Raw genomic sequence first — 12,588 nt, forward strand, 5'->3', positions numbered from 1 at the left:
AAAGTCGAGATCTGCTAAGCGCGCAGCTCATCAGGTCGGCGCTGTGGCTTGTCTGCAGATGGGCGACGCCAACAGCCACCAAAAATGTGACGGTGATGGGTGTTGGTTGTCTGCCCCAACACGGGGGAGAAGGGGGGCTGCTGTTCACAACGTGACACTGAGATGCCGAAATCCCACGGCCTCGGAGCGCAACATTCAACTCCAACATCGGGTCGTCGCACAAGGCCGTTCGGCTGCGAGCGGGGAAAACCAGCGGCCCATGAAGCGGCCACCACGAGTGGCTCTGGCCCTTTGAGATTCTTGGAATGAACGGCCTGGCCGCAGACAGAGGCCATGTTGCGCATGATTGCGGTGGGGGACTGCCTGTGAAAATTGGCCAAAAGGGCCCATGGCAAATCATGCCGCACACATTCCGCCCCCGACCCGATCGACGGCCTTTTCGGCCATTTTGCTGCTGCGTTCGTCAACGTCTGCCGGCCCTCTTGACGGTCTCACTGGCCAGAATTCGGATGTGGGAGGGAAATCCGCTTGGTCCGTGAGACGGCACACTCAACAAGCCCCATGCAGGTGCGCACACCATTGACCAGTCACAGCGCGAACAAGCGCAAGGACCCGATGTGCCCGCTGCAGGGGCCCCTGCAAGTCTTCACATGGCTCCACTTTGATTGTCACTCGGGTGTATGGGCCTGTGATTGGTTGTTTTTGGACTGCTTGTGACCCATAATTTGCCTGATCTGGCCAGAGCTGAAGTGGGCCCAAGTCCAGGTCGAGGCACCACTGGCCATTCGTGCCTTTCTCCAGCACCCCCTTCTTGCAGATGGAAGCTGTCTTTTCACCGACGACTCTGTGTGTGCAGCTCACTGCCACTGTCAACGCCGCAGAAGTGCTCTTTTTTGCAGATGAAACGAGCAAGATATTCAGGTCGAAAGGCACAAGTTGCCCCCAAATTGGCGGCGATTCAGAAAAAGAGTTTTGCCACCCACACGCACTGTGGACTGTGTCCCCTGATAAACGCCGAGCTGGTTGCCCGCATCCGATACAGTGTGATATTGGAACTTTGCACACTAGTGACATTGGAGTCAACTCGGCAACTGACTTGAAGTGCCTCGCTTGGTACCTGAGGAACCCGATCAGGGAGAGACTTGATCAAACTCCGGCGCTAATTTACGGTTTGTTGTAAGAAACAAACCGTGAGAGTTTCTGCTCTTGAAGAATAACCAAAGCGAAGACCGGATGGTGTTTTTTTTCTCTTATATAAGCTGACTCGCAGCCTAGCGTGGTCTATTAAAGCATCGTCGTCTCTCAACGTCTACGCCGGAAGACTGTTAAAACTACCCACTTTCTCCTGTGTACCCAGATTTTCATGTCCGGTCGTCGAACGATGGTATTCGGCGTGCCGGACTTGTATCAGTTGATCCAACCTCGACTCTTGGAAATAAACAAAGTAAAAAGAAACTACTCTCATAACTCACATATACCAGCAAGGGAGCAGGCGTGATACAAATACAACGATGTTGGAGACCTCATTTACAATCGAACCTTCCTACGACGGTACTCATACACTCTTATTACCCAACTTGGCATATCAATTTCTCCTCTTTTAATCCACGCTTCACTCATACATATGGGACAACAAACCAAATCAAAACATGCAAGCAAAACGACCGCTCCATCATAACATCTCATACGTCCATATATCATAACCCGCTTAATAACCGTAGTCCACCCCATACCCACCCATCCATCTCACTATAAACTTACACAATCACCGAGAAACTCTCTCTTCACCCTTCCCTTCCCCTCCATCCACCCAAACCTTCTCCTCATACCCATCCCCCTCTTTTAGGTACCGCCTATCCACCCCCTTCCCCTTCCCCTTATCCCCACCATCACCACCAGCTTCCCAACCGCCCCTCCACCGCTGATAATCCCCATAATCCTCATACTCACTCTTATCTCTATCCCCCCCCTCCTCCCGATACCGTCCAAACCCAGACATAGCCGACAGCACCGACGGCCCGGAAGTCGCCGAGGTAGCCGACAGGGCAGATAGCGCAGAGGACATGGATGAGGAAGTGGCGGAGGTGGCGGAGGACAGACCGGCCGTGGTCAGGGCTGGGGTGGTGAGGGTGGAGAGGGATATGCCGGATGTTACGAGGGCGGCGGTGAGAGGGCCGGCGGGGATGGCGGTGTTGGTGGGGCTTATGAAGTAGAGGGGGGAAGGGGGTTTGCGTTTGGTGGAGGGGGTTTTGGGGGATGTGAGGGGGTAGGTGAAGGTTGGGGAGGGGAGGGAGGTGGTTTCGTTGTTGTTTTCGTTGGTGTTGTTGGTGTTGTTGGTGTTGGAGTTGGTGTTGTCTTGTGTGGGAAGATTGGGTTGTGCGGAGAGGTTGGGTTGTGGCGTCGTGGAGAGGGTAGTTGTGTGGTTGTTGTTGTTATTGTTGCTGTTGTTGTTGTCGTCGTTGGCCCTAGGGAGGTCGGGTTGGTAGAGGGGCGGCTGATAAGTCGCAGGCTTCAAGTTCCCCCTTCGACCACGAGCAGTGTATCCCAACTCTGAGTCCTCGCCCGGCTCAGAATCGCGCTCTTCCACAAAACTGGTCGCATGTCGCAGCCCAGAAGGCCGCCGGTGTCGTTCCCGTCCTGGGCCCTCAAAAGAGTGGCTCTGCTGGTTTAGCCGAGGACTGACTTTGCTAGGTAGCTCCCGTGCCGTCTGCTCATCGTCCCCATATCCCAGCTCAGAGGGCTGGAAAAGCTGGAATGGACTCGAACTTCGTGACATGTTCCGCGACTTGGGAGAGTTGGGACGCTCGGAGGAAGACTTCCAGTCGAACGCCGAGCCGGGGCGGACTTTGAGGCCTTGCAGAACATCGGTGAGACTGGCCCAGTCGTTGTCGGCCGGTTCCGGTTCTTCCGAGTCTTCCTTGTCGAACCCCTTTGCTTCCACTTCCGTTTCTGAGCCTGTGTGTGAATCCTCCGCAAGGAAAAAGGTGATTTCCTCGGATGGAGCGGATACCCGTGTGCGTTCCACCATCTGTTTAGTTTCCACCTCCTTTTGCTTGCTTGACTCCGCCTTTTCTTCGGGAATTTCCACTTCTTGCTTCGTCTTCTTCTTTTCTTCCTTTTCTTCCTCTTCCTCATCTTCCTCTTCCTCCTCAATAATCGACTCCTTCAACGCCGTCAGCTTCGGCTCATGCCTCCAAAACCACGACGGCGGCGCCTTTTGCTCAATCGGCGTAGAGCTCCACCCGTCTTCATCAAACGGCGTAATAGGCGTCATAGCCGCGCCCGCGCCAAAGACGGACGACTGCGAGCCCTCATGGTGATGCCACGGGTAAGGGCTCTGGGTGTCGTTGTGGAAGCGCCAGGGCGAGGACGGTGTGTTGTTGCTGGCGCCGCCAGCGGCCGCAGGGACCCCCAACTTGGGCCGGCCCAACAGACGCTGCGCAAATGCTGGCGTGCCGGGTAGGGCGCTGCCGGCTGGTGTGTCGATGATGATGTCGTCGTTGATGGCGCTGTCGATGGCTGTGAATTCTTCGAACTGCGGTCGGGACGGAGTTGGGATCTGGAGTCGTGTGGGTGAGCGGGTGTCGGTGGGCGTGCCTGGGGAGGTGGGTTGCGCAAGCCAGGGGAGTCGGGGTGAGGTAGGCTGTCGAGGTGAGGTGGGTTGTCGGGGGCTGTTGAGGCCGCGATCTAGGCCTGCGTCGCCGAGGTGACAAGGACAGTCTTCGTGGTCGTGTTCATCCTGCAGGTTGCTGTTGTCTGGAATCTGGCACGTTAACCGGGTCGCTGGCTTCAGAGGTTTCGCTTCGAGCGGGGTCTTTGGCGTTTGGTAGACGGGCTCATCGGCCGCTACGGCGTCAGCACTCGTAAGCTTGCACCTGGGTGCGATCTCGGTGTCGACCACGAGCAGCCCGCTCTCGCTGCGCCCCATAACATCATAGACAAACACTTGACCCCCCTTGATGCCAAGCACAGCACTTGTGCCGGTGTACGTGACTCCGTGCTCAACCCCTGTGCGGTTGCAAAAGACCACGACAACCTCTTCCTCCTTGTTTTCGCGGATCACCGGCTCGAGTCGCTGCACCCAGTAGGTCAAGGTTTCAAGATCGGGTTCCGCGGGGCTGAGGTTGAACGAGTCCGAGTCCTGGTGCGTCTGCCAGGCCATGGACAGAATCACGACATTTGCCTGCACCTTAGTGATGTGGAAGCCAAACTCGAACGCTTCCCAGGGGGCTTCGAGTCTATAAGGGCTGGAGCAGTTATTAGTGCGTGTGTCACAGTTAGCAAGAAAAGGGGTTCATGCGACCTACTTGAGGTCGGTGCAAATCCCGAGCGCGACGTTCCCGAGTTTGGGTATCTGGCCTTGGAAGAACCCGCTTGCGCCCTCGAGGGCCCACGTCTCGTCAGTGTAGTAGAGAAATGACTTGCGGTAGTTGCCGACTAGGTCACCATCGCCGTCGACGATGAAGGCCGAGTTATAATACTCGGGAGACGCCGGCCAGTTGGCAGAGACGTCCACCTTCTCTGGATAGCCCGCGACCACAGCACAGTCGTACTTGAGCGCGGTGTTCTGAGCCCATAGCGAGGTAATTCCACGACCGGCTTCTTCAAGACACGGCGCAATGTGCTGTAGAGATCTGAAGTTGTAGCCTACGGTGGGTTTAGTATCTCAATCACAATACCATCTGTTGAGGACCGAGGTGGATTAGTATGATATCCAAGAACTAGACGTACCAGTGAAGGCTAGTTCTGGGAGAACAAGCAGATCGAGGCCATCGAGATCTTCTGGATTTACCCCGTCAAGGATGTCATCAGCGCGGTTGAGGTTGTTGTCGACCTCGCCGAGGCGAGGGTCAAACTGCAAACACCCGATCCTCATGGTGTTGAACTTGGAAGAAGAAGCCCGGAAGTGACAAGCCTGTCATAACAACAAATCGACCGCTTCTCCTCTCAATCTTCCCAAATAGACAAGCGCAAGGTCCCTTTCTTACGGCCCGTTATTACTCGAAGTTGCTGGCGACGACAATGTCCATTCCGTGTTTCTCGAATAAAGTTTAAAAGACACCTCGACAGAGTCTCCCGAATCTACCGAAAGGGGGGGAGTCTTCAACCGATAAAAAGGGAACCCAAATCCGGAAAGGGGTCCATCCCTCACGGCGGGCAGCAGTGTGGAAGGGGGCGGCGGGGGGGGGAACGGGAGCGAGCGGCACAGCCAAGTGTGTTCTGAGGGTTCAGATGTATTTTTGGTACCATGTTCTGTAGGGCAAGGGGGGTTCAGGCTCAGGTCGGTCGCACCATCGAAACGGTCAGCCGGGTGATTGGGGAGGGTGACCTGGGCGACCTGTGCGGCCTGTTCTCCCGGGCCTGTAAGCGCCCGGCATCCGGTGTGCGATGGTGTCACACTGCAGCTCATGGTGGTTTTGATGATTCTCGAGGTCCATTCTTTTTTCGCTATTTTGCTACGAGAGAGGCCAGTCCGGAGCGAATGGGACGAGTTGCGGGTCCGTCCTTGGCTAACTGCCGAGTTGCAGGATTCGATCCCATTCTCGCGCAGGAACCGCCCGCCGTACGAATACACGTACAATCGAGGTCGATGCCTGGCCGCGGGTGAAGAAATCTTGATGATTCGGTGCTTTGGTGCTTCCGGGGAAACAGAAGCAAAGTTAGAGGAAACCCGGTCCAACCTCGGACGATAAGCTTCCAAGTTAGTTACGGAGTTTGCGGTACTTGGTCACAGGCGCCCGTTCGATAGCGCCCGTGAATGTGATGCCATGCGATGCGACGCCTTTCACCATTAGCTCGACGCTTACCTCTGAGTCTCTGACCTGTTATCTGCCCTTGAAAGAAGATTGGAAGCAGGGAAGAAGGGGAATCTCGACCTCATCACGTCCCATCCCCCCACTCTCTGATTCTTGCATTTTGCGATCGAGCGGCCGCAGCAGCCGACCAGGGGCTTCGCACGCCGAAGTGGAGCCTGAGCCAAAAAATAAACTGCCCTGCCCAATGGGAGGACCAAAACGGCAGGAAAGAGTTGAGATTCGGGGCTCTGATTGGGTGAACCACATGCGGGGTTGAAACGGACGACCAGAAACGGGCCGGGGCCCCAGGGCTTTTTGGGCATGGAACCCTGGACAACGTTCGCGCCTGCTTGTCTTTCATCTGAAGCTTTCCCACAACCCCGCCAAACCCGCGTCCTCAATTTCGACGATACTGCGATGTCCGGGTGCTTGGGGATTTCTACTTCTTGTTCATCATGTTGTTGTGGTGTCTATTCTGAAGCGACCTGAGATTCGAAACAGTTGGGCCTGTTTTCCCAAGTCTGAAACTGGGGGTCTTGCATGTTGGCTGTGCTGCACCAAACTTAGAGCTGCATGCATTCGCCAACATCACTCGATCGTATGCAATCACGGGGCTCGGCAGAGCAAACATACAGCCTTCAGCACCCTCAATTAGGACATACCCTCCCAGCAGCTGCGTCCTAAAAAGGGAGTTGTCTCTTGCCCCACGCCGTCGCCCCCCCGTTCTACTCCGGACTTCTTTTTTCCCCCCAGCCCTCTGTTCGGACCTCTGTTCGGACAACCGAGCCCGTCGTCCCGGATGTTGCCGTTTTGCTGAGATATCTTTTTCCCTTAAGCAAACATTTCTTTGGGCCCGGCTGGGCCATGGGCTCAGGTCGCCGATGAAGCCAACTTCCCACGGCCAGCTGACCGGCTCGGGTTCACGGGTTTAGCGGGGTTCGGTCGTTGGTTCTCAGTGAAGCCAGCAAGCAAACAATCTCATCACAACCCAACGGACGGGCTCATGACCTGATGAACCGAGTGTTGCGTGTCCTCAACTCACTCTCCGATGATCGGTGCGTCGGGCTCCCCTTTTTCTTTGCATTAGTATTCTCAAAATTGATACCCGGGCAGCCATGCGGGCCGTTGGCACCGGCCTGCAAAGCTGCACGGTCCAAAGGAGTCATAGTTGAATTGATTCCATTCCTCGATTGTGGCTTGTATCCCTACTTAGACGCGCGGAAGAGCCGGCAAAAAGGTACTCAGCCTCATAAATAAGGGATCACACCCTCTAAACAGAACGAAAAAGCCAAAAAAGCACACTTTCAACAGGATGGTCGCGGCTGTTTGCATTTCCGACATCCTCTTTGCTCAGCTTTGCCATTCCTCGCCGTCAAGAGGATTGAAGCAAAGCCGCCCCCGGAGGCTGCGTGGGTGCCTTGACAACTGCATGACAATTCAGCTGCGAGCGGCGCTCACTTTTATCACCACAGCGAGGTAAACTTTTGTGCTATCGTCTCTGTAGGTACGAGGCTCATGGCTACACAACTGAGGATGACGGTATGATTCTACTTCGTACACCGCGGCACGGTTGCCCCAGGCCCCCTTTGCCCCCTTTTCTCAGAGGCAACCACCGAGCAGTCCGGAAAGTCAATATCGACGGCCACAAAAGAGGTCTTGTTCGTTGCTCATGAGACTTATTGACGTATGCATACATCACAACACGCATCACCAAGTCACAGTACCGTCTCAGTCCCAGGTTTCGAGCCAACAAACAACTTTAATTAAGCGCCAACGCGCTTAATCCTACAGCCAACGGCCCCTGAATGACATCAGTCTCCCTAGCAATCTGCCAGCCCACCCTCAACTCGACCTGACCCCCCTGCGCCACGCCAATGGTCAGCGGAACCTCCCTCTGCCGGCCTATTCCTGTTCCTAGAATCGGCGTCATGGGCCAACTCAGCACCGCCCCTGGCATGCGTGATTCCTTGCAGTCGGCCCCGACAGCAGCAAGGCACAACGATGCCGAGCGGTTGGCCCGGCAAGCTGGCAAGCTGGCAAGTGGACATGTGGTGTGTGTAACCGTGGAAGTAACTGTGCATACGCATTCTCAAGTGGCCGCAAGATGGGGCCGGGCCAGGCACTCTGTCGTCATGTGGCCCGGATGGCCGCGTTCAGGGATGGACATATAATCCAGTCCATCCCGTTGTCGCTGCCGCGCGGGACGGGTTAGTCATGGAACAATGTGTTCACACACGAGCGGCTTTCCCGACTCCAAGGTTCCCGGAATGGTCGACGATGCATGGCGCGCCGGGACAGTCCTCCTGCGGTTACGCTGTACCTTGACCAGCAATCGCCATCGTCACCAACCGCCCAGTCCGCGTTGCCGACCCCCCGGTTCATCAGCAGCATATTGACAGTGAGCATCGCGACGTTGGGTACGGAGACGGCGAGGTCACCGAGGACGGGGCAAACGCGGCAAACGGGAACCACCAGTAGTCCCTCTTCCACCGCCGCCGTCGCCAGCACATCTTCAACCGACGGGTCGCTTCCAGTAGCCGCCGTCGTGGCCGTGACCGTGAGCGCCGCGCTTCTCGCCTTTGCTGGGGTCTTCATCATGTTTGCCTGCCGCCGTCGGGCCGCAAAGCGCAAACGGGCGTCGGCCCCGTACGAGACCATGCGGGGTGGAGGGTATCAAGGAGGATCCGAGTCGGGTACGCCACACACAGATAGCACCTCGCCATCAACCTCTTCCTCTCCCTCCCTCTCGGCCCAAGCATTGGTAGACTTGGGCCTCTGCGGCAGCAACGATGTGCGGCTTCCCCTTCGCAAAATCCCCCCACCCACGTCCAGCCGTCAGAGCATCGACACGGCCACGGCGTTCAACTTCTACCAGCCGGAACGACAATTCCACCGCCCGTCCCTCACCGAACTACCTGCCACACCACTCCCTCGTCTCGCCAGAATAGTTCCTCCCCGGTTATCACCGCCACGACGGAAATCCGTTCCACCACCTCTCCAAACGCAGCCCACAATTCAAAAACAGAGCCGGAAGACCGCGGCCAACAGCGGACGGGTCACCACCTACCGCAACCCGTCCGGCGAGCTCTGGAAGCCTGTCTCTCCGCCCGCGGCCCCGCTGCCCGCACTTCCCACAACACCGACCTCGGTCACGGCAGTGGCGGGGCGCTCTTTACGGGTCCAGCCGGAAGGCCGATCGCGGGATCTCTTTTCGTTGTTTCCCCGGCCGCAGTCGCAGTTGCAGCCGCAGCAGCAGTGGCAGAGCACGAAGACGCAACACGCACGCTACAGTCAACCGGGCCGCACAGCAGCAGCAGCAACATCACACACTCTCCCTACGACGGCAGCAGAAACTGCCGCGATTACGCCGGCCGTTCATCCTGTCAAACGAAACTTTTCACGGCCTGCTCGTCAGCCCACCACCCCATCATCCAACGATAGCGGAACAGCCGTGGGAACAGTCCCGTCAACATCTCAAACAACAATACCAAGGCACATGAGCATCGCGACCTTTAGTCCACCTTCTCCATTCACATCAGCGGGCAGCACTCCATCAATGACACTATTAAAGAAACCAGTAGCTGCAACTGCAACTGCAACAATACCAGCCCCATCAGCCGCACCAACAGAACCAGGGGAAGCACCACAGACGGCAACAGCAACAGAACCAGAACCAGAACTACAACTAGACCCAGGCGCGAGGCTCTCCCGCCCATTTCTGCTGCCCGATCGAACCCATTCACTAGCAGGGAAGAAGCCGTTTTCCGGTCGAGCGAGGGGGCTGTGGTGGGGGGTTGGTGAGGAGGGGAATGGGGGGGTCTGAGATCTGGCAGGAACGATGGTGATGTGGGTGTAGTGATGGTGCAGGTGTGATTTGATATACATATATATGTTTATGGGTGTCATGTTAATGATTTTATAAGAGCTGGCGGGCGTTACGGGTTGAAGGGGAAGGCGTAGGTTGGCTCGGTTGGGTGTGGTATAGTTATTTGCTTGAACGTTGGGTACGACCTTGTCATGATGCATTATGTTGCGCGGGGATGTTTTTGAAATGTTGGTTGGATGATGTGGATGATATCATTTAGAACATAACATGGGTCTTTTGGGAGATGATGCATACACACAGGTAAATTAAAATTCGAGTATTGGATATATCATATAGTCAAGTACACCCAGACTGGGAGGAACCCGCTCATCACAGGAAATTACTGTGCGCCTTTTTTTCTTTTCTTTTCTTTTCTTTTCTTTTCTTTTCTTTTCTTTTCTTTTTCATGTCCAAGTCCTTTGAACCGAACGCCTTTACTCTAGAACATACCACTTGTGGTTCAGTCTTGAAGCTTGGCTTTTGCAGTGTGGCTGTAATGACTGACGTATGTATCATCTCAGAGTCCTCTTGACTAACAATCAACCTCTGAGAAGTGCAAGACACCCCTTGTTTTTGTACAGAGTTGTTTGGTACAAAGTTTACTTGAGCAACCACATTCCATTACCATTCAAACAATAGAACTATACCTCACAGGGATGGACTATCAACAACCAAAAAAAGGAGACGGACAAACCCAAAAAAGAGGATACAGAAAGGTACAAAAAGGCCGTAATCCTAAATTAAGACCAAGATTAAAGCCCAAGCCCAACCCAACCTCCAAACAACAACACCTAACAAAGCAACACCCCCCTAACCATCACCATCACCAGCACCATCAGCCCACAACCCCCAACCCAGCCTCTCCCCTGGCCCTCCCCCCCATCGAATCGGCCACACCCCATGCCGGCGGCGGCAACATCCTCTCTGCACCCCTTACCTCATCCATCTCCTCCTTTGGTGTTAGCGGTACACCAATAATCGGCATCACCGGCTGCGGAAGCGGGAGCGCGAGTCGGTGGTGGTTGCCTGTGTATTCCTCGTCTTCTAAATCGGGTGGTGTTGGGAGGGGTAGGACTACTGAGGTTGTCGTTGTCGTTGGCACTGGTGTGCTGGTAAGGGGTATGATAGGGGCCGAGGTGGGTGGTGGTGGTGGTTTGGTTGAGGTTGTGCCCGCTCGGGGGTGATGGTAGTGGTAAGGCCGGATGGAGGGGGCAAAGGCGGAAGAGGGGAGGGTGGGTGAGTCGGTGTAGCTGGTGGTGGTGTTGGGTTGGGGATTTGGTGTGGGGTTGTCAGTTGCTGGTGTGTTGTTATGTTGTTGTGGTTGTTGTTCGGTTTTCGGTTCTGGGGGTTCGGTTCCTTTTTCGGTTTTGTTGTTGTTCTCAATGTCTTCGTCGACAGCGTCTTTGTTGATTTCTTCGTCTTCCTCTTCTTCTTCTTCCTCCTCCCCATCCACCGACACGCCCTCCGAAGACGGCCGTTCTACAATCTTCACAAATGGCGGTTTCGCCGTGTCCACGACCAATAACTCTTCCACGCCCCGTCCCAGAAGTCCATACACCCACACCTCACCGCCCTTAATCCCTAACACGGTGCTGGTCCCCGCATAGGTCGCCTCGTCCTCGGTGCCGCACCGGTTCGCAAAAACCACGATGATCTCTTCGGGGCTGTCCGCGGCGATGACGGGGTCGAGACGGCGTACCCAGTAGAGCAGGGTGTTGAGGTCCGGGTGGTGGAGTGGAGGCGCCAGGAAGGTGGACTGGTCGTCGTTGGTCAGCCAGGCGGTCGAGAGGAGCACAAGGTTGGCGCCCACGCGCTGGACGTGCAGGGCGAACTCGTAGGCGTCCCAGGGGGCTTCGAATTTGTAGGGGCTAGGTGTGTTAGTGGGGTTTCTTAGTTTCTCGGGTTGTTGGTTTGTTACGCTGCTTACTTGATGTCCATACCTAGGCGGTATATATTAGCTCGGGTCCCCTTGAATTGACTTGCCAGAGATGCCAGAAACACTTACATATCCCCACGGCAGCCTGCCCTAGACTTCCCAGTTTCCCCCCGTAAAAGCCCTTGCCCTCACATGCCCAGGTGTCATCGGTATAGTACAGAAACGACTTGCTGTAGTTGACGAGCTGCTTGCCGTCACTGTCTACCACGACCACCGAGTTGTAGCACTCCGGTTCCCCCTCATCTCCTGTCTCGGCCTTCTCCGGGTAGCCCACAGCGACGGTGCAGCCGTGCTTGCGGGCCATAGTGCGTGCCCACTGCGAACTGACCCCGGCGCCGGTCGGCTCGAGATACGGCGCAATGTGTTCTGCCGATTTGAAATTGTATCCTGGACAGAGTCAGCCTTGAAGCAAACCGAGTTGGACCGCAGGGAACGTACCGCTGAAGGCCATCTCGGGCAGGATGAGGAGGTCTAGGTTCTTGAGATCGGCCGGATCGGCATGGGCGAGGACATCTTCGGCGCGGGCGATGTTGTTGGATACATCCCCCACCTTGGGCGCGAACTGGAGACACGCAATCTTCATGTTGCCGACGAAAAGTAAGGTCTGTTGGTAAAGATGAAGTCCCAAGGTGGCGAATCCGAGGACAATGGCGGAAAGTTTCAGTCCCAACCCAGCGGTCTCCAAGCAGCCTCAGATCCGATACACCTCTGAAATCATCAAGCGATCCATTTACGGCCAAAACACGGGCCTCGACCTTTTATGTCGTCCCGAGACGCCGGTCTCGAGGGAAAGTGCCGTGGGGCGAACAGGCGGGCACAAAAGACGATGTAACGGCCCTGTCTGATACCAGGGCTCTCCGCATAAAAGGGCCGTAAATTACCCCATTACACGTAACTGACGGTAATCAGACCACCATAAACCCCATTTCTCCCCCCCTCTTCCCCAACAGAGCTAGCCCCGTCTCTTCGCTCCATGTGCTTGCATCTCCCCA

The 12,588-nt window shown here is 55.8% G+C and overlaps 3 protein-coding genes across 3 annotated transcripts; 1 reads left to right on the plus strand and 2 right to left on the minus strand.

Moving 5' to 3' along the window:
• Nucleotides 1-1,765: 1,765 nt before the first annotated feature.
• On the minus strand, nt 1,766-4,876 carry C8A04DRAFT_24880 (uncharacterized protein; the record flags this gene model as incomplete). The annotated part of the gene is made up of 3 exons (XM_062779337.1): nt 1,766-4,238; nt 4,308-4,647; nt 4,732-4,876. The coding sequence occupies 3 exons, from the start codon at nt 4,874-4,876 to the stop codon at nt 1,766-1,768; spliced, it is 2,958 nt and encodes a 985-aa protein (XP_062640457.1).
• A 3,200-nt stretch (nt 4,877-8,076) lies between these two features.
• C8A04DRAFT_24881 (uncharacterized protein) lies at nt 8,077-9,484 on the plus strand (the record flags this gene model as incomplete). Its single annotated transcript, XM_062779338.1, has 2 exons — nt 8,077-9,246; nt 9,377-9,484. 2 exons carry the CDS (start codon nt 8,077-8,079, stop codon nt 9,482-9,484), a joined length of 1,278 nt encoding a protein of 425 aa, XP_062640458.1.
• A 1,011-nt stretch (nt 9,485-10,495) lies between these two features.
• C8A04DRAFT_24882 (carbon-nitrogen hydrolase) lies at nt 10,496-12,179 on the minus strand (the record flags this gene model as incomplete). Its single annotated transcript, XM_062779339.1, has 4 exons — nt 10,496-11,528; nt 11,588-11,600; nt 11,666-11,983; nt 12,035-12,179. 4 exons carry the CDS (start codon nt 12,177-12,179, stop codon nt 10,496-10,498), a joined length of 1,509 nt encoding a protein of 502 aa, XP_062640459.1.
• Nucleotides 12,180-12,588: the final 409 nt, after the last annotated feature.

Source organism: Dichotomopilus funicola (assembly GCF_033296635.1).
Source record: "Dichotomopilus funicola strain CBS 141.50 unplaced genomic scaffold C8A04scaffold_4, whole genome shotgun sequence".
NCBI classification, from domain to species: domain Eukaryota; kingdom Fungi; phylum Ascomycota; class Sordariomycetes; order Sordariales; family Chaetomiaceae; genus Dichotomopilus; species Dichotomopilus funicola.